This window comes from Balaenoptera ricei, chromosome X (genome assembly GCF_028023285.1).
Source record: "Balaenoptera ricei isolate mBalRic1 chromosome X, mBalRic1.hap2, whole genome shotgun sequence".
NCBI classification, from domain to species: domain Eukaryota; kingdom Metazoa; phylum Chordata; class Mammalia; order Artiodactyla; family Balaenopteridae; genus Balaenoptera; species Balaenoptera ricei.
In genome coordinates, this window is record NC_082660.1 from 119,082,739 (window position 1) to 119,108,187 (window position 25,449).

At 39.5% G+C, this 25,449-nt stretch overlaps 1 protein-coding gene across 1 annotated transcript in view; it reads right to left on the reverse strand.

The window, feature by feature from the left end:
* GPC3 (glypican 3) overlaps nucleotides 1-25,449 on the reverse strand; it is a 425,362-nt gene that overhangs the window by 376,442 nt on the left and 23,471 nt on the right. The window contains exon 2 of the mRNA XM_059910058.1: nucleotides 17,069-17,230. Within this exon, the coding sequence (XP_059766041.1) occupies nucleotides 17,069-17,230 (162 nt within the window). The remainder of the gene's footprint in view (nucleotides 1-17,068; nucleotides 17,231-25,449) is intronic.

Here is a 25,449-nt window from a genome sequence, read left to right on the forward strand (position 1 = left end):
AGAGATACAGAGATGAGCTCAAAGAAGATCCTCGAGGAGCTTCAGTTCAGTGAAAGGGACAGACATCCTCCTCCCCGATCCACAGCACATCATTTCCAGTTTGGTAAGTGCTAGGATAAAGGAAGGGAGCATGGAGCAGGCGGGAAGGAGCAAGATGGCAAAGAGACCTAGCCTAACCTGCAGATTTGGGAAAAGATCCCTGCCGGTTGCAGATCCCAGAGCTAGAAGAAAGATCAAGCTGGAACTGGAAGCTACGTGTTCTGATTCCAAGGCCGGCGCTTCTCTGTGGGCTGAGCTTCCCAAGGGCCTTGCAATCAGATGAGGCTGAAAAATCATTCCTGGGAGCACAGCTTCAGTCACATCAGGAATAAAGCCGCCTAGCTCTTCAACTTTCAATAAATGCCGCTCTCAGTTAGTACATGCTCAATACACGCAAATTTGCTTTAGCACATGAAAATTAATTAGCCGTGACTCAACTTAAACATGAGATAATTCAGTATGTAAACCTGAAACAGTTTCTTCCTACTAGTGACCATGTTGCTATGCTCAAATGTTCTCCCCCTACGCTTCTCCATTTTCCAATCTTGCTTCCTTTGTGTTTTGCTTTGGCTCTGTTTATCTCTTTTCTTTCCTGCTATGCCAGTAACCAGAGCCTCTGAATGGCTGGGTAGAAAAAAAGGAAACAAAAGTGATTCGTAGAGAGCCCATACAACTTTATTGTAAGTACAAAGGCACATTTCTACTATAGTTTCACCATCTGTATTAAAGATGTCTGGAAAAAGAATAATAAGTGTGCAGACATTATTATAATGACACAGAGTGGACTGTTCAGGACAGCTATATTTTAAATGTTTTTCTTCTTGTTCTTCTCCTCTCCCTGACCTCCCACTGCCAGCCACCCATTCCCTCACCCCCCTCATCCCACCCCCTAAAAGGTCCTGAGCATTTTTGAATCAAGATGAATTATTTCCCTTTTCAGAGTCTCTGGAGCTATATTTGTAGCACTGTATTTCATATGATTTGCAGTATGCACGTTTAATTTGAATATAGCTCATTTTTCAGTACTGAATATATTTTAAGTTTGTTGAATCCTTTAATTTTTTAATGACCTCTGGAGGACAAAATTTTCTGTGGTAATATATCGATATAATGTAAGACACAGAAGAGTTCTGATGCATAAAACTGACTTCCACATAATTTTTCAGCATGGTATCTATCAAGTCAGACGTCCCTACTGAAGGCTTAAATAATAGCAATACACTTAATGATAATAAGTTTATCATACATTTGCATGACAGCTAAAGCATTATCTTATTTTGGTCTCATAACAATTTGAGATTTAGAAAAGACTAAGATTATCCCCATTTTACAGACAGAGAAAATGAGGCTCAAACAGATTAAGTGGTTAGTTCAAGGTCACACAGCTTCCACATGTCAGAAGGGGGACAAGAAATCAAAGGTAAAAGTTTTTCACACGTGCTTAAACCCCTAAGATAAAAAATATCACAGCTCTCTCACCTTGACTTAAAAGTGCTAACAACGGCTTGTGAAAAATGAAAAGCCTCGAAGGAAGGCAGAATAAAAATCTAAGAGACAATCACTGATCTTTTATCTTCTAGACTTCAAGCCGAATCAAGTTCTTCAAAAAAAAACCCAATAAAGCACAGACATTTTCATCATAACAAAATAAATAATTCAGTCAGGCTTTAGAGGACTCCTGCATTATGATTGGCTATTTGATATATTTGTGACTTAGCCGCCACTAAACTGATTAAAGCTAACCTCATTGACGCAGTTATGTCGACAGAGCCTTTGATGCTGACAGTTATGAATGGAAAGTGTAAATAACAATAAATAACCTGCAGCTTCCACATTTATTCCTAATGGAGGATTTAGCACTTTCAAAAGTCAAATGCCTGATAGGCTAAAAATTACAGCTTTGGTCTATCTGGCGCCAAAGAAACTGTTGAGATTCATCACTGTCCTCTCTTCAGGAAGACATCCACAGAGCCTCAGGTTATCCAGGCAGACAGGCAACTTTGACTTTAAAAAACTCAGACTCTTTGAGCTGCAAGCAGCTGTAGAAATTATCTGGTCTAACCCCACATTTTATATATGAGAAAACGAAAGCCCAGAGAAATGAAATTAATTGCCTAAGGTCATCCAGTGAGTCATGATGGAGTCAGAGCTACAAGCCATATCTTCATACCCCCAGTCCAATGCTCTTGTCACTAGACCACACAGCAGGGAAAAATCTCCACCCAGGATACACAGGCAGTCTCCCTCTCTCTCTCTCTCTCCCTCTCTCTCTCTCTCTCTCTCTCTCTCTCTCTCCCTCTCTCTCCCTCTCTATCTCCCTCTCTCTCTCTCTCTCTCTCTCTCTCTCTCTCTCTCTCTCCCTCTCTCTCCCTCTCTATCTCCCTCTCTCTCTCTCTCTCTCTCTCTCTCTCTCTCTCTCACACACACACACACACACACACATCAATTCCGAATTATAATGGACCTATAAAGATAATTGAATCCATATTCTCTGCGCTGAATTTCTACTGGTCTCAACAGAAACAGATCTGAGAAGGACTCTCAGATGTAAAATTATATGCAATTTTTCAAGTTCAAGTCCATCTCATGACTACAAATTAATGCCCTATTTTAAGGCACACCTGAAAATAACATGCACCCTCTCTGTTTTATCAATAGCGCTGCTTTTAATGTGTGCAGTATGATTCCATTTTTGTAAGGAAATCTACATGTGTGTATTTGAATATATGCAGAGAGAAAGGCAGAAAGCTTATGGTCATCTCTAGGTGTTAGAATTCTGGGTGGTATTTATATTCTGTTTTATATTTACCAGTATTTACCAATTTTTTTTTTCAAAACTAACACCTATAATTTATGTACTATCAATAGGATAGCAGAGAAGGAATAATATTAGAAATGTTATAAAATATTCAGACATATAAACTCCTGGTATTTTTCAGGCTCCAAAATAACTTCACAATCTCAACTCATGGTCAACTAGGCTTATAACCTAAAATCTGCTCAATTAGAATTTCCCTCCTGGGAAACTGAAAAGACTTTGAACCTGGTAATCATCCCCTTCCATGTGTATATTTGGTCTATAGAACAGGGAGGACAATTTATTAAGTTACTGTCCCCAGAGGGCCTCTTATTCAAATTCAGGAGCGGCTAGCTCAACAAACAGGATGTTGTCTGGGAACATCTTCACTAATCTGATTTGATGAAGGAAGGGATAGTTTCAGTAAGTGAAGTGTGACTGACAGCTACTTTCCAAGAAAAACAAACACCAGCGAACATTTATTGAGCACTTGCTGTATACTAGGCACTATGCTAAGTTTTACACGCATCATATCATTTACTTCTCACAACAACTGTGTGTGGTTAGGTCCTATTATTTATTATCCCTGTTTTAGAGATGAGGAAATTGAGGCTTAGAGAGGTTAAGTGGGCTCCCCTAGGTAATGAGATTTATTCCAGAATCGATTCTCTTAAACAGGAGACTACTTTTTATTATTTTTTTCCATACCTAGAGTAACTCAAAATCACTGCTAATAAAGTGTTTCCAAGGAGAGGTTCTATCAGGTTTGCTTTAATAAGCAAAGCTCATTGTAATTAGCAGCCCCAATTAATGGGCTTGCTCAAGTCCTTCAAGCAAGTTAAACATGCCTTCCCACAAATCTTATATACACTATTAATTTGTTTAGCAGATTCTTTCTTCATAAATGGGATGAAAGTAAACTTCAGTCCAAGTCAAATTATCACAATATTCAAATTAACAGAGCCACAGTTAATGAGAGTTCACTCAAGATCATTAATTTTTACAAAATATTTACCTCCTGCCTTGCCTTCACTTCTGCCATTTCAGCATTTATTGCTTGTATATTTAATGTACAGACATATGTTTGCATTATTACAGTTTTCATATAAAGGGCTTCTGACCACCTTCAGAATAAGAAGGAAAAGGCCAACTGTGGTCCTGCTTTATTGTGAGACATTTCTAACATAGTCTCTAAAGAACTAGGCTTTAATAATTTGTTCAAAACCTAGTCTAATGCCAAGAAAATATACAATAGAATAAAACGCTCAAGTTGGCATATGTAATTAACACTTCCATTCAGTGTTCTTAAACATTCCTCTCTCTTTCTTATGCCAAGTCTAATGGTCCAAAATTCTGGTGCCTGAATTAGGACCACTCCACCCCACTACCCAAAACAAATAAGCATAATTAGACTGCTTCTGTCTAGCTTCTCTCTCTTATGTACATCATATAGAGAAAGCTCCAGATCAGTTCCTAGCTCCTTATTTTGACTAATTCAGGTCACCATCTCAACCCTCCCATGTCTACATTCACACAAAAGAGAAAATAACAGGAGTGCCACTAACTTTCAACTTGGAAATGCTTGAAAATATAATTATTGCACGTAAAGCACACTGAAATCCCTTGAGGAAAACTACAGTGTGTACAAACCATAACTTATTATACCTTGAGAATATTGACTATTTCTATTACGGTCTTCATACGCCTAGAACTGTAGATATGAGCAAAGAATTAAGAGTTCAAAGAGTCCAGTTCAGTGTTTCCTCTAAGTACCAATAGATTTCATGAGCAAGGAAATGACAGACCCACGTGTTCTTCTAACACTGTAGTGCCCACATTTTAACTAGGCCAAGAAAGAGAGGCCCTGTGCAATATGGCTAACTACTTATGGGAGTAATTTCACCACACAACTCTAGCAAATTTATTTCAGTTTCAGATATCACTTTCCCCATTAACTCAGGAGACCAAAGGAGCATAACCGCCTTCCTTTCATCCCTGTCAAACTCAGCAAGTTTCTCAGGAAGCAAATACTATTTAAATCATTTTCATATTTCTAAAATGCCTGTAAGACAAGCCCAGGGTCTAATTATGCCACTTAAATTTGTTGAAGATGTTTGGGTTTTTCTTTTTTTTTAATTTCAATACTGAAAGAGCCCAAGGGTTTAAAGCCCTAATAATCTAATAAACTTTGCTAAGTGAACATTGTAACAGATACGCCTGGATGGGATTTTGTAAATACCAGACAATTTCCCCTGATCTTTATCAGGGAAAAGAAGTCTAAATCTTTAGCAGGAAGAAATTAAATGTAGTGCAAAATAATAACAGCTGGCCAGGTTGTGTTCATCAGAGTAGCAGCTCCTTTAGATGTCAGGCTGAAAAGTACTAAAATGAACTCTGAAGGGGGTGTGTGCGATTCTTTATGAGGCAACAGGAAAGGCTACGGCGCTGCCATAGAACACTCGGGGTGCAATGAACTCGCCCCAGTATTGTCCCTACAGAGAATCCTTTCACATCAATGGAATTTGAATCCTTATGCCAAATAAAATTTGGGGGCCATTCTTGGGGCATTTTGTTTATTTCTCCATTACTGTACAGATTCCTAACAGCACTTTCTATTTCTCAAAACTCTCTATGATCATTTTTATCACTTCATAAATCTTATTTTTATCGTCTACCTCCAAGGGAGACAGTGTGGCTCAATGAAAAGAGCAATGACTTTGAAGTTAGAAACTTAATGCTGCCACTTACTGGTTATGTGGCCTTGGGCAAATTGCTTAATGGCTCCTAGCTCCAGCTTCCATATCTGTGAAATGGGGATAATAATATCTAGCGGTATCACTACCATTAGGAAGATTAATCAAACCTAGCACACAGTAGACTCTCAGTAAACTTAGTTACCCTTGCTTCTCCTTCATGTAAGTGACCCAGATGAGTTCAATTGTCTAACCTCACCAACTTTCCAGAGGCCTCTGACCTTCAAGAAGGCTTAAGTTATCTGAATATACACTATCTTTCCCTCCCATCAAAACAAAAACAAAAGCCCTCAAGGTTATATATGAAATAATATGTGCATCATTTAAGCCTCTTCTTTCACTATCAGCCATCTCAACCTTCTGGCAGAGATTGCCAGAAAGAACACACTTTGTTTTCCCACTAATGATTACTTTGATGCATGAGATACTTTGTCTTTCCTGCCACTGATTTTTTTAAGCTGGCATTTGGAGAGGGATAATTCTGGTCATCTCACAATTTAAAAAAAAAAGGTTTTCCCAATAAACAACTCTTTCCAGAATGTGTACCACAAAACAATGCTAAACCACTGATTTATCTGATAGGCCAGTGTATCTGTTTCAAATGTTAATTGCTAGAAAGAGTACTGTTTTTCCAGTCCCCAGGAACAGAAGTGTGGACAGAAGGCTTTTGGGTTTTCCCCCACCTACTACTCTGTTGGACAGGAACAGGCCCTTTGGCCTCACTGAATGAGTTTCTTTAGCTACCCTTCAAGGGCTGGGGCATGTGGGAGTAAACACACACACTACATCAAAGAATAGTTCCAGGGCCCATTTTCTCAGCTGGGAAGGTGGGAAGGGTGCCCAGAATCCACGCTCCAGGCAAAGAGACTGGTTGCAGGTAACGTTTCACCGCCCTCCCAGCACCTTTCCAGCTACCAGAGCACAGACTCCAGTGCAACTCTAGACCAAGATTATGTCCTAGTAAATGGTCAGAAAGGTCTCCAATCCAGGAGGAAAAAAGGCAATGCTGATAGCAGTACAGTAAACAGGAACTCATTCAGACTAGTGGTCAGTGTCAAAGACAACTGAATAACAACAACAATCGTCCTTTAAACTTTTCAAAGCATTTTTATATACATTACCTCTTTTGATCCTCAGAAGCTCTGGCAAGTCGGCAGATCAGGTGTTATCTTACACATAAGAAACAAACTCAGACACTTTATTACCGATTTTTACACAGATACTCTCAGAATAGGAAATACAACACATGTCTGATTCATCTAAGGCTAACATCTATTAGGAAAGAGTCAAACAATATATTGGAAGCCAAAGGAAGATATTGACATATTTGACTGAAGGTGCTTTTAAACCACCATAAAAAATAAAAATTGAATTAACAAATCAGTAAAAGCAATTTATAACATATAAAATGGGTTAGCATCCTGAATATACAAAGAGCTCTTAAAAATCAGTAAGAAAAGGGCATCTCAATAAGAACAATGAACAGCTAAATTTTTTTAAATGATGAAAGAATATTAATGAGAAAAAACACAAAATAAAAAGTACAAATGACCAACAAATTTTCCTAATAAAAAAAGAGGGGACTTCCCTGGTAGCTCAGTGGTTAAGAATCCGCCTGCCAATGCAAGGGACATGGGTTCGAGCCCTGGTCTGGGAAGATCCCACATGCCGCGGAGCAACGAAGCCCGTGCGCCACAACTACTGAGCCTGCGCTCTAGAGCCCACGAGCCACAACTACTGAGCCCGCATGCCGCAACTACTGAAGCCCGCATCCCTAGAGCCCATGCTCCGCAACAAGAGAAGCCACCGCAATGAGAAGCCCGCGCACCGCAACGAAGGGTAGCCCCCGCTCGCCGCAACTAGAGAAAGCCCGTGCGCAGCAATGAAGACCCAATGCAGCCAAAAATAAATAATATAAGCAAAAAAAAAAATTAAAAAAAAAAGAAAAGAGTACTATTTCTTCACCTAAACTGGGGTTATTGTAAAAGGGCAAACAGCAAATGGCCAGGAAAATGGACATTCATACATTGCTAGCGGGAGTGAAAAGAGATACAACTTTACAGAAGTCAAATAGGCAATAAATGTGAGAAACCTTAAAAACTGCATAGCCTCTGACCCAGCAATTCCAGTTCCAGGAATTTATCCTGAGGAAATAACTAAAGACATGCATAAATATACTTACATGGACATTATTTATCTCACTATGGTCTACTGAAAGTAACCTAAATTTCTAACAATAGAAAGGGTTGGATTAATAACATATGAGACAACAGCATGACTAAGTAGTAGGTGGCCTCTAAATATTGTTATTATAGTATAGAAATAGTTACATGGAAAGATGGCTATAATACATTACATGAAAGAGCAGTGTAATCCACTTTTTAAATATATACACACACATCTATATATGTACAATGCTGAACAAAAGTATGTAAGATTATATACTAAAATGTTAATAGTAGTTATCCTCTGGGGGATAGAATGTGGGTCATTTTATTTTCTACTTTTTCATTTCTTCGTGGTTTTTTTTCATTTTATCTAATAAACATGTATACTCATTTGTATAGTAAAAACTTATTTTAAAAAAAGAATATCCTGAAACAAAGTTTGCTCTATTACATTCCATCTCAACGGGTAAGCATCGATCCACTATCTATAGATTTTTAAGATCTTATATCTGAGTAGATTTCAAAACCTAGAAACAAATGCTGTAGGCAACAGCTTATAACTTTTCTGTCCATCTGGTCATAGTGGTATCAGTAGTTATTGCAGAGGAAGTGGAAGAGATAGTAACCTGTTTCTATTAATACTACTTATTTTAATTGTGTGTGTGTGTGTGTGTCTGTGTGTCTGTGTGTATTCACTGAAACATTTACTGAGTGTCTACTGTCTCATTGGGAGATACAGGGTTGAGGTAGAATACGCATAAGCCCTACCCTCAGAGAGATCATTCTCTAGTAAAGGAGACCCACGTTAATCAAATAACCATCATATATCACTACCAACTTGATAAGTGCTAGAAAGAAAAAACACAGGATCCCAGGAGAGGGAATACTGTAGAACCTGGTCTAATCTGATAATTACACATCGGTTAATCAGGTCCAGTACTAATGCTAAAGAACTTCAACCAAAGGAGGGAAGCACGATAAACATCCTGATTTCATCATTTTTGTTCTCCTTCCTCTCCTAATCAACTCAATGAAATCAGAGTCTGCCATTGCTAGTTAGATCCAGAGGCTACGTTAACTCATTCAGACCACTAGAGGACCATACAGAAAACATATACTATTTAGTCTTAAATATACACATAGACACAGAGAAAGAATGAAAACACACACAAATGTTATTAGCAGTTTTCTCTGAATGACAAGATTATGAGTGGGTATGTTAGAACATTTCAATATTAATTAAATTATATTAAAGCATAAAAAGCATTTTTTAAATGTATATGTACCAGATATGTGACATTCAATACCACAAAGCAGATATTATATTTCATATACAATTATGCTTATAAATGTACGAGAGGGAATAACAAAAACAATGGCTACCATGCATTTGGTTCCTATAGAGCAGCACAGGCCTGAGTTCTTCACAGTCCTCACTGGATTTAACCCTCTTTAACTCATGGCTCAGAGAGATGTGAGTTGCCCTTGGTAACAGAGAGAGGAGGTGGTAGAGCTGGGACTTAGACTCAAGTCTGCCTGAAGGCAGAGCGCATGCCCTTCTCACTATGCCCCTCTGCTTCTCGCCTAGATGTTTTGTCCTTTCAAAAGGGATGACCATAAGGCTAGCTAGGGAGTCCAGAAAGACTGGTATCTAGTCGGCAATTAATAATGTTTAAATTTTAATTTAAATTTAGAAAAAGATGTCCACTGATTTACCTAACTCCCTTACCGGCCCTTCTCTTTGATCAAAAGCCACGTCTGTCTGGAGAATTCATACAGGCAATCTCCTCCAAGAACCTCTACCCTCCAGTTGGAATTAATCTCTTCCAACCTCACAGGCATTTTGTTTTTTCACTTTGTCTCCTTTTTCTAAGAGGGCATTCAAACTGTGTAAGCTTTGAGCCTCAAAAAACCTGGATTCACCCCTATTCCCTTAGAAACCTGCTAAAATTTTTCTTACCTCATTTCCCATAGGATGCCTTGTACCCAAATTACTCACGCATAAAAGTCTCAGTTTCTGAAATTTGAGCTCCTTGAAGGTAGGCATGAGGTAGTTTTTATCTTTGAATCCCCTACAATACCTGCCTTCAGACGTGCTAGGTACTTGCTCAGCAAATGCTTTTAGTTAAATATAATAGAATTCCCCTGCAAGAAAGAAAGCTAGAACTGGGGAGATTGTCTGTGACCATGAAACAAAATACACAGTGGCTATAAAACACATGGTGAGTAAGGGCACAGGCCCTGGAGCTGTACGTTCTGGGTTCAATTCCTGTCTCTGCCATTTATCTATTGGCTGTGCAACTTTAGACAACTTACTTAATCTCTCTAAGCCTCCACTTCCTCAGCAATAAAATGAGGCTAATAATAGTACCAACTTCATTGGGTTGTTGTGAGGTGTAAATGAGATAATATAAGTAAAACACTTCAGAACAGGACATTTTTCATTCATCTCTCCCTGACTTAAATACATATTCAGTGAGGAGGTGTCTGATTCTCACCCCAAGCCTTCAACTTTGTCTTCTCCACACCAGCTCCACATCTCCTACCTATGCCACCTAGACTCATTCAAACCCAGCCCAAGTGACTCCAGAGCCTGCCCTCTTAAACTTACACTCCACTGCTGAACTGGGAAGCAAAGGAGCAGACTAAAGGTATGAAACCCCATTCGGCCTTTGCAGGTAGTCTAGATGTAAGCTGATGGAGCCCGGAACTAAAATCAGAGAAACAGAGCTAGAAGGCAACGGCATGTGATCAGTGAGACAACTGAGGCCCAGGGAGGGCAAAGGGGAACAGAATGTAGGGAAAAGATGGGGGGAAGTATGAAAGAAGAAACAAGAGCTGGTGACTGACTGAAAGAGGAGACAGGGAAAAGCAGGAGTATGAGGGTGTGCCGCAGCCCCTGGAAGCATCTCACAGTCAGTGGAAGGAAAGGTGTTTTTAATTTCTATGTTACCACTTCCAGCGTAGAGGAAAATTGTTTCTACCTCCACTCGATTGACAGGAGAATTCAAATCTCTCAAACATATGCTTCATTACTCAAATATCAGGTACTGCAATTCAGTGAGACAGAAAGAGGAGAAGGAACATACGTTTTCAGAAAGTAAACAAATCCCAGTGGGGGAGGGGTGGGGAATAATCACTCTGGGCAAAAGTGGTATTTTTCCTGGAAGCTTCTAGAGGGCAGGGACAATGTCCTTTAATTTGCTTTGTTGGGCCCACTAGTGAGAAGGAGGGCCATGATAATGGCAGCTATAGGGGGGAGTTCAGAGCCCTACTGAACCAAGGGGCACGTGCTGGGGTAAGGAGTTAATCTACATAATCTCCTCACCTCACTGCTGGCCCAAGAACACTCCGCACCCACCATTTTTGTAGGCTCTTTTTATTAAACAGTTTTCGGTCTAATGACTGACTTCTAAATCAATAGAGGGCACAGGAAAGGTTTACAACTCTCCCCAGCCTCTGGCTCTGCTAAAGCCACAGAATTCTGAAACTGAATTAAATCCAGAAAGTTCTTAGTTTAAAACCAAAATAACTTTAAACACCCAGTTTCCAGTTGTTTTTCCAACAGCACTAATAATTAAAGAATCACATTTTTTATAACTTTGTAACCAAAATATCTCTTTGAGTCAACTCCATAAAAGTACACTAATTAAAGCCAGCATCTTCTGGCCTCTGATGAGAAATTCACCCTTTTATAATGGGATTACTAGAGCTTTGCTGTACAGATGAGTGGTTTGATTAATAATTTACATTTCTGAGGATATATAACCTCACTCATGGTCATGGTCTGCGTTCCTAAAATTCTCCTATTCAGTTTAATGTCATTATATTTGGCCCCGGCAAATGAATTAAGTTCTGATTAGACATCAATGTAATTATTCTCTCCCGTATACGTTATTTTCAAAAAAGAAAGGGTTGTGACGGAACGGCCGGCAGTTTGAGCCGAGGAGTTCAGCGGGGCTCAGCGTGGGCAGGAGCTGTCAGACTAGTCGAGAGGAAAAAGGCGTGAAATGGAGAAAAATTGCTCAGTACTCACTTAAAATCCCCACTACATTATAACAACTAAATTAACAAATGATTGAACCTCAAAAACATGTTTATCAACACTCAAGCAATTATTTAGTCACATATTAACTGTGAAGGGAAAGAGCTTTGCTTGAATGGTGTCCCTAAACAGTTATTTCAAGCAGAAATGACTGGAGAAATTGCTCTGAGCTGATGGAAGAGGGAGAGACAGGAATCTGACAGAAAAAAAGTGGAAGAACTGCCAAGAGCAGATGGAAACAGAAAATAAGGGAGCAGAGAAAGAGAAGACGCACAGCAACTCTGCTTCCTCCCCCTTGATCTCCTCCACAGACAGCAGGTAGGAGAAAGCCTTCCAACGCTGGATGAAGATAGCGCTTTTCTTCCTCTCTGCCATGATAGCGTGCACCAGAAAACGCAACAAAAATACGACCTGAACACAACAACGTCTTCGTGATCTAGCCTCTTGCTTGTGTGTAAAATATACCAGAGAGGTATATTTGGAAGAGAAGCTTCAGGAAGCTGAAAAAAGGATTGCTCCTGGAAGTATTGACATTTCAAAGAGCTCAGCTTCACATCTAAGAATGCATAAAATAAACCCCTCTTTCAAAGGGTCCTTTGCCTAAGTGCTCTCTCACCTGTGCACTGGAGCTGCTTCAACATCACCTACATGGGGCAAAAGTTGTTGAATTACATCATGAAGTCCAGCTTTGTCTAGGATTATGTCTGTAATGGTAATGCATCATTTACCTGGCCCCACGTGGGGTGAAGTGGTCCACAAAAATGAGCTGTCTAGATAATAATGCATGTGCCTTACAGTTTTCAAGACATTTTCACATACATTATCTCTACTCCTGAGGAAAGCAGGACTGTAATTATTATCCCCATTTTGCAGATAAGAAAACTGAGGCTATTAGAGTCTAAGTAACCACCCAAAGTCATAAAGGCCATAAACAGAGAACTAGAATTAGAACTTAGATTTTTCTGACTCCAAGTCCAGTGTTTCTTCCATTGCCTTGAAGCACCAAAAATATTTTTAGCCGTTCAAAATGGAAATATTAAGGGAAAAACAGTGAACATAACTTGATCTTTCCTTATCAATTCACAGCCATCACTAGGAACATTAGTTGTTGGATCTATTATAACATAGGGGCTACTGAGACAGGTAGGGATATACCCCTCTATAAAATGCCCCCAACTGCCACATTCAGTGAGTTCTTGAGTCACTTTTATGTCCTCCACTCTTACTGTCACTCGTTAACTTCTTGCTGCTCATATGTACCTCCCTCTGGCAGTCTTTCAAAGCCCTTCTAGTTAACTGCTTATCTACTACTGGCTGGAAAACTAGAAAATCAAGCTTGTAAAGACTGTGCATAAATTCAGAACGGTAGTAGGCTCTGAACAAGGACCCAGGAGCTCTCAGATGAGTCAACTACATAAAGCAGGAGCTCCATGTCGTTTTAGGTACACAGAGATGTTTTCTGCTTAACCACCATTTCTCCTCTCTGATGAAGAGAGTTCAAGTTGTGAGAGAGACAACTTCCAGAAAAGCGAAGTGTTGCTGCATTCTGAAAAGTCTGTTCTCACTCAAAGTCAGTGGTACCCTGGGGAAGACTGGAATCCTCCAGCGAACAGAAAAAACCCGGACATACCCCAAATATTTCCTGATGGTACAAGGTTGAAAGTTATAATGAAATTCTACAAGGAAAATAGAACTCAAGGCTTGAAAGTGTAGAGGTGGTGGAGATATGATGAAAAACTCAGAATTCTATCCCATTTTTCTTCTCAAGGACCACAAATCCTACAATTTCTTAATTTTGTTTTACCTCAAGCACACTAAGAACAGGAAAACCATGTCACATGATGGCTTGGAAGAAGCTGTGGCATCAATGAGTTTCCTCATCTGTAAAATGGAGATAATTACAGTATGAACCTCATAGGGCTGCTGGGAAAATTAAATGAGATAATTATGTAAAAGTAAGCATCATATAGTAGGCACTTAATAAACTGTCACTATTATTATTATCATTATCATCATCATCATCATCATTATTAGGTAGGGGAGAAGAAAAAGAGAAGAAAATCTACTTTCAGGGAAGTTTTTCAAAAAACAATTAATTAAGCAGAAACAAAAAACGATTGTGCTGCCCCATTTTACTAAGCGCATCAAAGTAAATTAAGTTTAGGAAACGAGGCAATGCAAAGATTGAAAATAAAGAACAACTTTTTTAAATGCTTCAATCATTATCAAAACAACATTAGCAATAGAGCACTCCAACCACTGTAGCAAAGGGCCCCAGGCTCATTTATGAGGGCAAAGGCTTCCTGCAAACGAAGACATAAACTCCAAATCGAGGCAGCGAGGATTGCTCGTGGAACTGTGCACATATTTGCAGAAAGCACTCACTGCTTAATACCCCCAATGTGAACTAGTGAAGGAACCCTAAAGAGATTGTGGATCTAGGCCAAGATCAAGATGAGATATCTTCAACTTCATGTGGTGAAAACAGCTCACATCACATTTCATAGGAGTGAAGTATTGGAGCAATTTTCTCAACAATTTATTCTACCAGAATCTTGGGGAGGGGGTGTATTTTAGGGAAAAAGCAACTGTGTCCCCCAATTTAAATTCATTGGAGTACTAAGTAGTTATAAGAAAAAAGTGAATACTCTCTTTTTCTCAGCAATCAGTAATACATCATCTTGTAGCAGTCCCTGATTTTAGTCTTGTCTCTCCAGACAAGGAGACAATCCTACAGAAAGGATTTGGGGCAATGTCTCTACAAACATGGCATAATTGCCTTGAGGTCTAGGACCATGTTTTATTTTGTTCTTAGGGGTTTATTTTTTCTAAGAGCGAAGAAGGAAAAGAATAAGAAGAGAGAATGAAACAAGATAGAGAATGAAACAAGATAAAGAATGAGTACATATGGTGACAAGGTAGAAGGCACCGGCAATGAGTTCAGACATTAGTTGTCTTCATGTTCCTTTGCTAGGGTTGTCCTTCTGCCTGTCCCCACAATTTGAGAAATAACATATTTATATGTATGTGTGTGTGTGTGTATGAGAGAGAGAGAGAACGAGTAGGTGCTGCCCCCCTACTCTCTACCCTCTGTTCACACGACAAGCGTTCAGCTTCCATTCTATAGCAGCCATATCTGGAAGCTAATCCAATCAAAATCTTGTCAAAACTTCCTTTCTCTCCTAGTCTTGTGCTGTTCCAGAACTAGAAAACACAACATGCAAAATGCAGAACTGGACAGAGACGTGAACGCTGACATGCAAGGCCCTCAGATAGACAGCCATGTCAGCTACTCTTCACGCTAGAATACCAGCGGGATCACTCCACCACCCCCATCCAGCCAGGCAATGGTAAGATAACATCTGTGGGCTTGGTTATTCTGGGAATGAAACAAATCACAAATACTCCATTCTAGAAAAGCACCTCCACAACCCATAGAGTAAGATTCAGCCCTCCACTTCAACTCGATTCTCATGTCACATCACTTCTCATCACTCCACTTTCAGCCAGTAGATCAGCTCCAAAATCAATCTAAGAAGTACATGAATGGTACATGTATTTTTAAAATGAGCTTAAATTATTCATTCTTTTGCCAAATTGTTAGTCTCAACAAACTCTTCACAAGAGTCTGACTGCATAAATAGGTTAACAAATACTTCAAGCTTCTGTATTATACTTCATATAATCAACCCAACATCCCGAGGCTTTGACCCAAGAAACTGTTGTGAATGTATGTTTTATTAGCTAATTTGAATAATTTTCTCAGCTAATTCTAAGTGTTTTATTATAATACACAAAATAAGCTATAATCAACCCACCTTACAATTCAAACAGGTTAATTCTTATAAAGGTGCCATAAATCTAAAGATTTCGAATGTCAAGTAGTCAGAAGTGTTATTTTTCTATCTGACCCCAATTCTCTCCTTGTGGGACAAGAAGAAGGTAGCTGATTCCATCTGCTTAAGGAAGGATAGAAGAAAGCCCCAATATCCATAATTAACTTTCTTTCACAGGAAGTGGCATAATGAGGTAGTTAAAAGCATACACTCTGAGAGCCAGGCCACCTGGGTTGAAATCCTACTTTCCCTATTTATTAGCTGTGTGACCTTGGGCAAGTTACGTAACCATTCTGTGCCTTGAGTTTTCATCCATAAAATGGGGAAACTAATACTACTACTTACTTCATAGGGTTTATTGTGAGGATTAAATGAATTAATATATGTAAAACACTTAAAAGGGTACCTAGCACATAATGCTATATAAGTGTTTGCTCTCACCACTACCATCATCCTCCTAGCTGGGTCTCTGAATCAGGGGAGATATTCCCCATCCAGCTATGACAGTCCTACAAGTTAATAAGGAGAAATGTAATTTCCTACCCATTCTGGCAACACCACAACAGCTATCTTTTACAGTCATACACAGGTGCAGTAAGAACTGAGACTCAGAAAAAGAGGAAAGATAATCACTCACACAAATGAGAAAATGTAGGGCCATTAAGCCAGTTTTTCCCTCTTAAATGGAAACAGTCCCAGTGGTCAGAAAGAGTTTGTGCATGTTCCACAAATATCCAACTAACTCCTGGAGAAAATGGTATTTAAGTAAACATTTTTGTTTTTTAAACAAGTTTTATGGGCTAGTGGAGGGAAAGTACCATTTATTCTTTCTTCAGAGATTTCATCCTTTACATACAGGTAAACAGAATGTCCTGGGACAATGATTTTTGACAATACCCACCTTTCCAAAGATTGTAATGCAGCTTCTCTAAAAACCATGTTTTTCCTTAACCAGAATCTCTCACTGGGAGGTTTGTTAGGTTTTTGTTAATTTTAATTTTTATTTGTTTTTTGGCTGTGTTGGGTCTTCGTTGCTGCATGCGGGCTTTCTCTAGTTGCGGCGAGCTGGGGCTACTCTTCGTTGCCGTGCGTGGGCTCCTCATTGCAGTGGCTTCTCTTGTTGCGGAGCACGGGCTCTAGGCACGCGGGCTCAGTAGTTGTGGCTCACGGGCTCAGTAGCTGTGGCGCACGGGCTTAGTTGCTCCAAGGCGTGTGGGATTTTCCCGGACCAGGGATTGAACCCGTGCCCCCTGCACTGGCAGGTGGATTCTCAACCACTGCGCCACCAGGGAAGTCCCTCACTGGGAGGTTTTTATAACAAGTATTAATGTTGGAATGGTAATTTATAAATTATACTTAGCGTTTGAAAGCCCAGTGCCCAAATAACGATGCCATTGAGCAGCACATCTCAAATGGTCCCCAGAACTCACCTTGGAAAACTGCAGCATTCTGAATAATTAAGAACTTGAGCTCCATACTTGCAGACTGAAGCAGCTGTTCCATGTTCAATCGTGCTGTTAGTTGGTATTTTTCTTCCATCTTTCTTGAGCAGCATGTTGGGCCCTTGGGGAGACATACTTGCAAATCTGATCCTGAAACAAACAAGTTTTTCATGTTTCAGTAAGCACAGTGTCTCACACACACACACACACACACACACACACACGGGAGGCAAACAAGGCAAAACAATGCATTTCTTTTAAAATACAGTAAAATCTTGATTATCCAAAATCAGTGTTTATCTTAACTAATCCCTGCTTTCTCCCAATTATCTTTATGACTGATTCTTTTTGAATAACCGTAAGAATTAATTGCCTAGGTTTGACTCATAAATGCTGTATAAACTAATTTAGAGCACAAAGTATACGTCACTGAACACCAATATTTAATTTGTCTGTTAAAAGACCAATCTTCACTCCTACAATTTCTTTTTCTTGATTGTAATTTATGAATGAAAACACAACCAAGAAGCCACTTTCAAACTTCCAGTTACGATTTCCTAATGAAATGTATGTCTGGCCAATCCAATGTCGCTAACATTAACATTCAGTCACCAAAATCCCTTACAACTCTTAACAATTCTAGCTCTAGCACAAATGCCAACCTCTTGTTCCTCGGAATTCCTGAGCTACCTCGTCACCACCTCCCTTATGACGCAGAATGCTTTTTTATTTCTGTATCTCGATAAAGATTTGCCAAATGAATAATCTTCTTGATTATTCCAAAGTTAGGGAATCAGAACCTCTTCTCAGTCCTCAACCAATGTGACCCTTTGCAGTCCTCACAGTTAACCAATCCCTCCTTAAAACACTCCCCCCTCCTTGCTTTAGTGAACCTACCCAGTTCACTAAACCTATCCACACACACCCCATTCACCCACATACACCCCCCCACTGCTATGGCTATTCTTTTATATATATTTTTTTAATATTTTTTTATTTTATTTATTTATTTCGGCTGTGCTGCGTCTTCACTGCTGCACACAGGATCTTTTAGTTGCGGCATGCAGACCCTTAGTTGCGGCATGCATGTGGGATCTAGTTCCCCAACCAGGGATAGAACCCAGGCCGCCTGCATTGGGAGCACGTAGTCTTACCCGCTGGACCACCAGGGAAGTCCCACTATGGCTATTCTTACCTATCTTTTCTTGCTTCCTCTTCTTCTGCCTATCACATAAATGTTGTTGACCCTCTTTCTCATTCTACATCTCTGCCCAACCCCAATGATCTTATCTAACCCCTGTGATTGCTGAACTCTCTAATCCTACCTTCACCTTTCTTCTGAGCTCCAAAATCCCACATTTTCAACTACTCTGTGGGAATCTGAAATTCAGCAGACCCCAAACTGAACTCAGTATATCCCATATGAACACACACAAAGTTACGTCTCCTGTATTCTGTATCTCAGTTAATGATTATCATCTACCAAGTTTCCCCATAATAAAAACCGTTTTTGTTGTTTTCAGCTCTTCGCTGGTGACTCAACACACTTCTGTATCCATGGAAGTCATCAGCATATAAAAGAAAATTGAAGCCATGGGAGTAGGTGAGAGTCATTCAACAGATATTTTATTGGGTATCCACTATGTGACAAGCACTGTGGATACAGCAGTCTGTAAAGTCCCTGCCCTCGTGGAGCTTATATTCTGGGAGACAATAAACTACATATGTAAGGTCAAGCAGTGATAAGTACTACAGAGAAAATAAAACTAAGTAAGGAAGGGAAAACAAACTGTGGTATATACACACAATGGAATACTACTCAGCCATAAAAAGAAATAAACTATTGATACATGCCACCACACGGATGAACGCCGAAAACATTATGCTCGGTGAAAGAAACCAAATTTTAAAAATTACATACTGTATGGTTCCATCTAGAAAGTGAAAATTAATCTATGGTGACAGAAAGCAGTTCAGCAGTTGTTGGCGGAGATGAAGCAGTTCAGCGGGTGAGAGTGAGGAAATTTGGGGGAGTGATAGATATGTTCATTATTTTGATTGTGATGACTGTTTCATGGCTGTAAACATATGTCGAATTTATCAAACTGTACCCTTAAAATATGTATAGCTTATGGTATGTCAATTATACCTCAATATAGCTGCTGTTTTTTAATGTTTAAAAAACAAAGTAAGGTAGGTAGGGAATGTGGTGATTGCAGGGACGATTCTATTTATGTAGGGTAATCAGGGATGGCTTCTTTCATAAGGTGACAGTTGAGGAGAAATGAGGGAAACAACAGAGAGTCCCAAGATTTTATATCCTCTACCAATACTAGCAAATATTAGGGCTCAATGCATATTTAAGTCCAATCTCCTTCTTCTGTAACTCCTGTTTTACTCAAACTTTCCCTTCAATAGGCATTTGTTGAGCTCTTCTGTGGTGGCCATGAAAATGTGCATCTCAGACCTCCTACCACAGGGAGTGTAACTGACGAACGGTCCCAGCTGCTGTGCTCTAAATTCAACGCCATGTTGTGCCCAGGCCACAATCCCTAGGGGCTGCTCCCAGCCAATGACTGAGCATGGCAAAGATGCCAAGTCCTGTGAGACACAGGACTTCGCTGACAGGCATTGTGGCTTGAGGACTCCCCACTGACCTTGACAAAACTGTACTGCAGTTTACATTCTCTCTACTCAACCTTCCTTCCTTCCTTCCCTCTCTCCTCCACAGGGGTCAGACCTACACCACAGTCGAATGGCTCATTTCCTTCCCAAGTGTTTTCCCCAAGACACTTCTTGCACATCTAGTGCTATATTGGCATCTGCTTCTCAGAGGACCCAGTCTAACATATCTTCTGTGTGCCAAGCACTGTGCTACATGGTAGAGGTACAGCTTTCAACAAGAGAGACGTGGTCCTTATCCCAAGGAGCGCACTGTCTAGACGGGTTAACAGAGATGAATACCTAGTGCATATAACTGGGTGCGATAAAGCGACATAGTTAGCTAGGATGACAAAACATGTATATGGGATATCCCCCCAAGGGGGGACACCCCCAAAGTTCCATAAAGTCCTTGGCAAAGCAAGCTTTCATAATAAACATCAAATCTTACTGAAGTGAGGCTAGAAAGCATATTCAGACATTTTAGACAGCTTTTCAATGACTGAGGTGTTTTTTTTTTTTAAAAAAAAAAGGTGGGGGGAACTAGTTAGCCCTAAGTTACCAGAAAATTTATTTTTGTTACAATCTCTGATTTCCCTAGGAATTCCAGTTATCATGGCCCTAATGTATGTGTCCAAGTTTTCTTAATTTAGGAATGAAATTCATCAAGTTCAACCTCACATGACATCACTGTTGAAGTCCACAGTATTGACTCCAAGCTCTCCACTTCCTCCTCCTCAAGGGAGCTGCTGACAAAAGTAGTAAAGGAGAGCATGGATAATACATATCACCAAACCTAACCCAGCACTGCAGTTTATAGTACTGGATGAAAAGGTGACGTTTAATGTGTCAAAATACAATTTGGGGTCTGGAGACACAGAGTTCAGATTTATCTCCTATAAATGTCAATCTCATATACAAGCCTTAAACCAATTTTAAATAGGGTCTAAGCTCAAAGGCTTTATGATTATCTTCAGAAAAAGAAAAAAACAGAGCTATTTCTAGCTCACTGTGTTCTTTCTACATGAGGTTACAAAATGTAATGCTATTCTAGAAGTAGAAACTGATTCAGTTTATTGGACCAAGTAGGGAAAGAGTCCCCTTGGGAACAAGTGGCTAATCTAGATTTAAACAAGGGTAGTTGGAACACATGTGTAGATATGAAAAATCCTATATAGCAGGTACTTTCCAAACACCAATTTATTTTCTTAGTAAACTGATGCCTAAATAGTGTGTGTTTTAAATACCTGTATTTGCATACATTCATAAAATTAAATGTTATAGATAAAATTCTTTGTGTTGCTAAATTTTCATTGGTGATGATTTCTAGTTTTCAAGAATGGTAGGGTTTATTTGGCAGGGTGGCTGTTAGTACTGTTCTTAACTCCCACCAGCTCTAGCTAGTGGGAGTTATAAAATAATAGGGCTCAGATCTTTTCTTTGTGAAGTGCTGTGAGTTGCTTACATCTTAGAAGGTAACAAACTGCCACTCAGTGTACCAACAGAAGCCCAGGAATGACTCTTTAAATGACCATGACGCCAGTTTGGTTTGCCTTAATATGATAATTCATGAAGTAACTTAGAGCATGCATAGGGGTACCCCTTCCCTGAGTGGGTCAAATCTCATCACTGTATAAACTCCTACTACCTCAGGAATTCAGTTAGCCAAAATCTTTAAAGGGCTAAAACCTCAAATGAGAACTTATGGGAGAACATGTCAGATGTCATGAAGAAAGGTACGTGTTATATCCAAATATAAGAAATGTATATATAGCAATATTTATCCTCCCACCAACTTATCACAGCCTGGTTAATCAATAAACCAGTATAATTGATCTGGGGGCTAAGAGTTAGCTATAGATTTGAGGAAATAAAACATCTATAAACTGATAAGAATTCACGATTTCCAAACCAGGAAGGAGAGAAATAAATGCCAAAGGGAAAAACATTTTGTTTTAAGTAAATTTCATATAACTCACAGGCCAGCTTAAAATAAGCCTCAGTACATGATAGCATAAGGAACAAAGTGGGCCAGGAGAGCTAGACACACCTAAATGAAATGACAAAAATGAAATATAACCATTTTAATGCATGAACATGCCCATGAAAGAAACAAGACAGAAAGAACACACAAAACAGAAAGAAATAGAGAAAGAATTTAGAGGGGGATCCTCATCAACAAAACAAAGAATTACTCTGGGAACCAAATCCCAAGTGGGATGAATAAAAAGTAGAACCGAGGGCAAATGACTAAGGAGGTACACTGAGAACTGGTACATACTTGTGTGAATAAAAGCAGAAAGGCCAATTCAAGAAATAAGATGTAACTTACAAAAGACATAGTAAGTAGCAAAGCATTCTTTAAGTATGTCAGGAACAAAAGAAGGTTAAGGGAAAATAGCTCCTTTATTAGATGGGAAGGAAAAGTAATCACGGACCACACTCGTCAAAGAGGTGCTCACATTTTTTTTTTTTTTTAAAAATGGAATTCAGCTGGGAAATGGGAATAGAGACAAGCACTATAGCCTGGGATGGAGATAAGGAGAAGACTTAGCAACTGACTATTCGAATGAGTCAGAAAGGTTCAACTCTTTAGGGCTTAATAAGTCGCATTCCCAGATGCTAAAAAAAAAAAAAAAAATTAACTGAAGTCATTACAGGGCTGCTAGTTCCCATTTATTCTGGAGGATTAAAAAGTGCCTTCATACTATAATCTCCTCTCCTAGATTTTTAGTTCCTGAAGAGCAGAGAATGACTCCCATCTCCTTTGGGATGCCCCGTCGTTCTCAGCCAGTCCTGTACATGTAGTGGTGCATTAATGAGGGCTGCAGACTGAGAACACAGAAAGAACACTTTCTGTCTGTCTGATCTAAAAAGAAGGAGTGGAGACAGATGACCCTGAAAATGTTACATCTGTATGCTTTGATCTTGGAAAAATATTTTAAAATACCACAAAAATCAATTTCCAAACATCTTGAAGATTCACAAATAGATGTTTCGCTTGAAGAAACTATGAAGTAATTTATTTCTAGTTATTTTGAGACAATGTCTTGCTTGCACAGTGGGTCCAGTTCTGGGTCTTACAACTGAGAAGGGATATTTGAGTTATGGAAGCTTTTCTCTGGAGGATTATTCCCATGTGTATCCAAGCTGGGCACCCTTACCAGTTGCTTTCCCTTCCAGAGGCTAAATCACAGGTGGTCCACCGAAAGCTCCCTCCAATGTGTACTCTTGTGTGAGGGGATCTCTTAGGTGTGGCTACCTGTGGCCTTGCCTTCTTGACCTGTAACACAGACTCTCTCCTTTGGGCCTAGTTCTTACTCTTTTTGGCTCCATTCAAGGACTTGACATTTTAGACTGCTTCTGGTTTCCCTTAGCCACCTCCGCCAGGACTGGGACTTCAGTTCCTCTCTGCCATACAGTCACAGGTGCACCACACTTCTCACCTGGAGACCCCATTCCAGGCCTGAGCTCTGTCCCTAATTGGAAGAGGACAGTGAACACTATATACGAGGCTGTTTAATTGTATCTGTTCTACTGGATTTTATTCCAAGTCAGTAAGTTATTAACGGCCTGGAGGCCAGCATCATGGTAGGCAAAACACTTATGGTCCCTCTGGTCAAGTAGTTTACAATTCAGTCCTAGCCCCACCACTTACTAGCTTGCAACCAAGGGTAGATTACTTAACCTCTACATGCCTTTTCGTCCCTATTATCAATACCACTTACCTTGCAGAGTTGTTTGCAAGGACTGAGTGAGATTATGCATGTAAAGCTCTTAGCCTACTTGGTACAAGGTAAGTATTCAATATATGTTAAGTAAAATTAAAATAAACAAAAAACAAATTCATGCTAAGAGACCAGACTTTCACACACAAAAATAGCTAGAGAACAGTAAAAGCTGATATATGGTTAGGTGACAAAATATGCAGTATATTTTCTGAGGTGACAGAAATAGTCTATATTTTAATTGGGGTGGTAGTTACATGGGTATATAAAGTTGTCAAAACTCAGTAAATTCTTCACTCAAAATGAGTGTACTTTATTATTTATAAATTATATTTCAATAAAGCAGAATTTTCAAATATGTAATATAGACGACATTTGCTAGATAAGTAAATGCTCACCAGAGGCTCTAGGTGTCAAAGAAGACTTCCGGGAGGAGGTAGGGCTTGAGCTACACGGTAAAAGATGAGAAGGCCAATGGGTGAAATGCATTTGACACCTGTGGAATAGTGGGGCAAGAATAACCTGCCTGGAGAGAAGCTAGAATCTGGGGTATAGCTAGCTTATCAGGCAAGATGGGCCAGAGTCTGAAGGGCCTTGAATGCAGACAAAAGACTATGGGCTTGACTCCACGGACAGTGAAGAACCACTGTTGAGTCTCAAGCAGAAGCATAATATGATGAAGGGTGCTGCTGAGGAAGACTAGTCTTACAGCTTGAAACTGGGAAGTGAGCTAAATAACCCCTCAAGGTCACTTCCGGCCCCCCGATTCTCCAATTACCTTTATTATGTTCTATATGTTGGTTATTTTACTACACTGCAATTTTAGCTAATGACTCTAAATTGTCAAAAATCACATTTAAAAACACACTAAAGAACAGAAGAAATATTAATGTAGACCTTGATCCTTATACTTTTCTAAAAGCAGATAGAACATATTCAAACAGCAACAGAAGAGACTAAATCGTCAGGGCTCAGTAACAATGAAAATTGAAATCTTTTCCATATATATACGTGTGTGTGTGTGTGTGTGTGTGTGTGTGTGTGTGTATGATGATTTCACACATTTTATTGCCAAGGTCTGCTTTATGAATGGCAGATTTTTTTGCTAATGAACGTATGCTGTGCTAAAAACAATAATGTAATACTATCATTAAAGTAATATTACGCAAAGGAATGAATGATATCCAAAACTGGTTGCTTCATGACTTATAGGGAAAATAATAGATGCCTATTAGAATTATCCAAAGGATTAAGTGCAGGTTGCTGTACAAATGAACAAAAAAATAACTTATCAACCATTTCTAAAAGGTTTTTTTTTAACAGAGGACAAGTCAATTTGCCATCCAGAAATATTAACTAATTTCCTTAGCATATAACAGTGACTTGCTATTAGAACGGTGCCTTTTCCCCTAATTAATCATTATCTAAATCAAATCTTACATGCTCATTAATTTATTACTAATCAAGATAGGAATACAGATGAAAGAAATGGCTGCATTTGAAACCAGTGGGGAAAGTGAGGATTGCTGGTGGAAGAAATCGTCTTAGAGAACCCAGATGAAGGTTACCCTTCTGTTATTTAGCCTGAAAGAACATGACCTTGCAGAGGGCACACCTGGGTATCACGAGCTCAGACTTTAAGTCAAAGATCATGCCTGGGGCCGCGACAGACTCTGCCTCTGTAAAAGGCAGGCCAAAATGTCGCTACCACATTGGAGTACTGGGAGTTTAAAGCAACCCTGGAGATAAGCCATTCTCTAAGCCTGAGAATTAAAGAACGAATTACCTTTATCTCTACTGCCAACTGTCAATTAACTGCATATCATTTCATGCCCAGTAAAGGTTGAATCCCTAGATCACTACACTCTCCCACAAAGAGGTTCTTTCTGGACCACATTCCCAACCAGCAGTCAAACACGTGCTCTGGGAACACAAATTCACTGATTACATTCAGCCTTCCAAAGTGGTGAACAATTCATT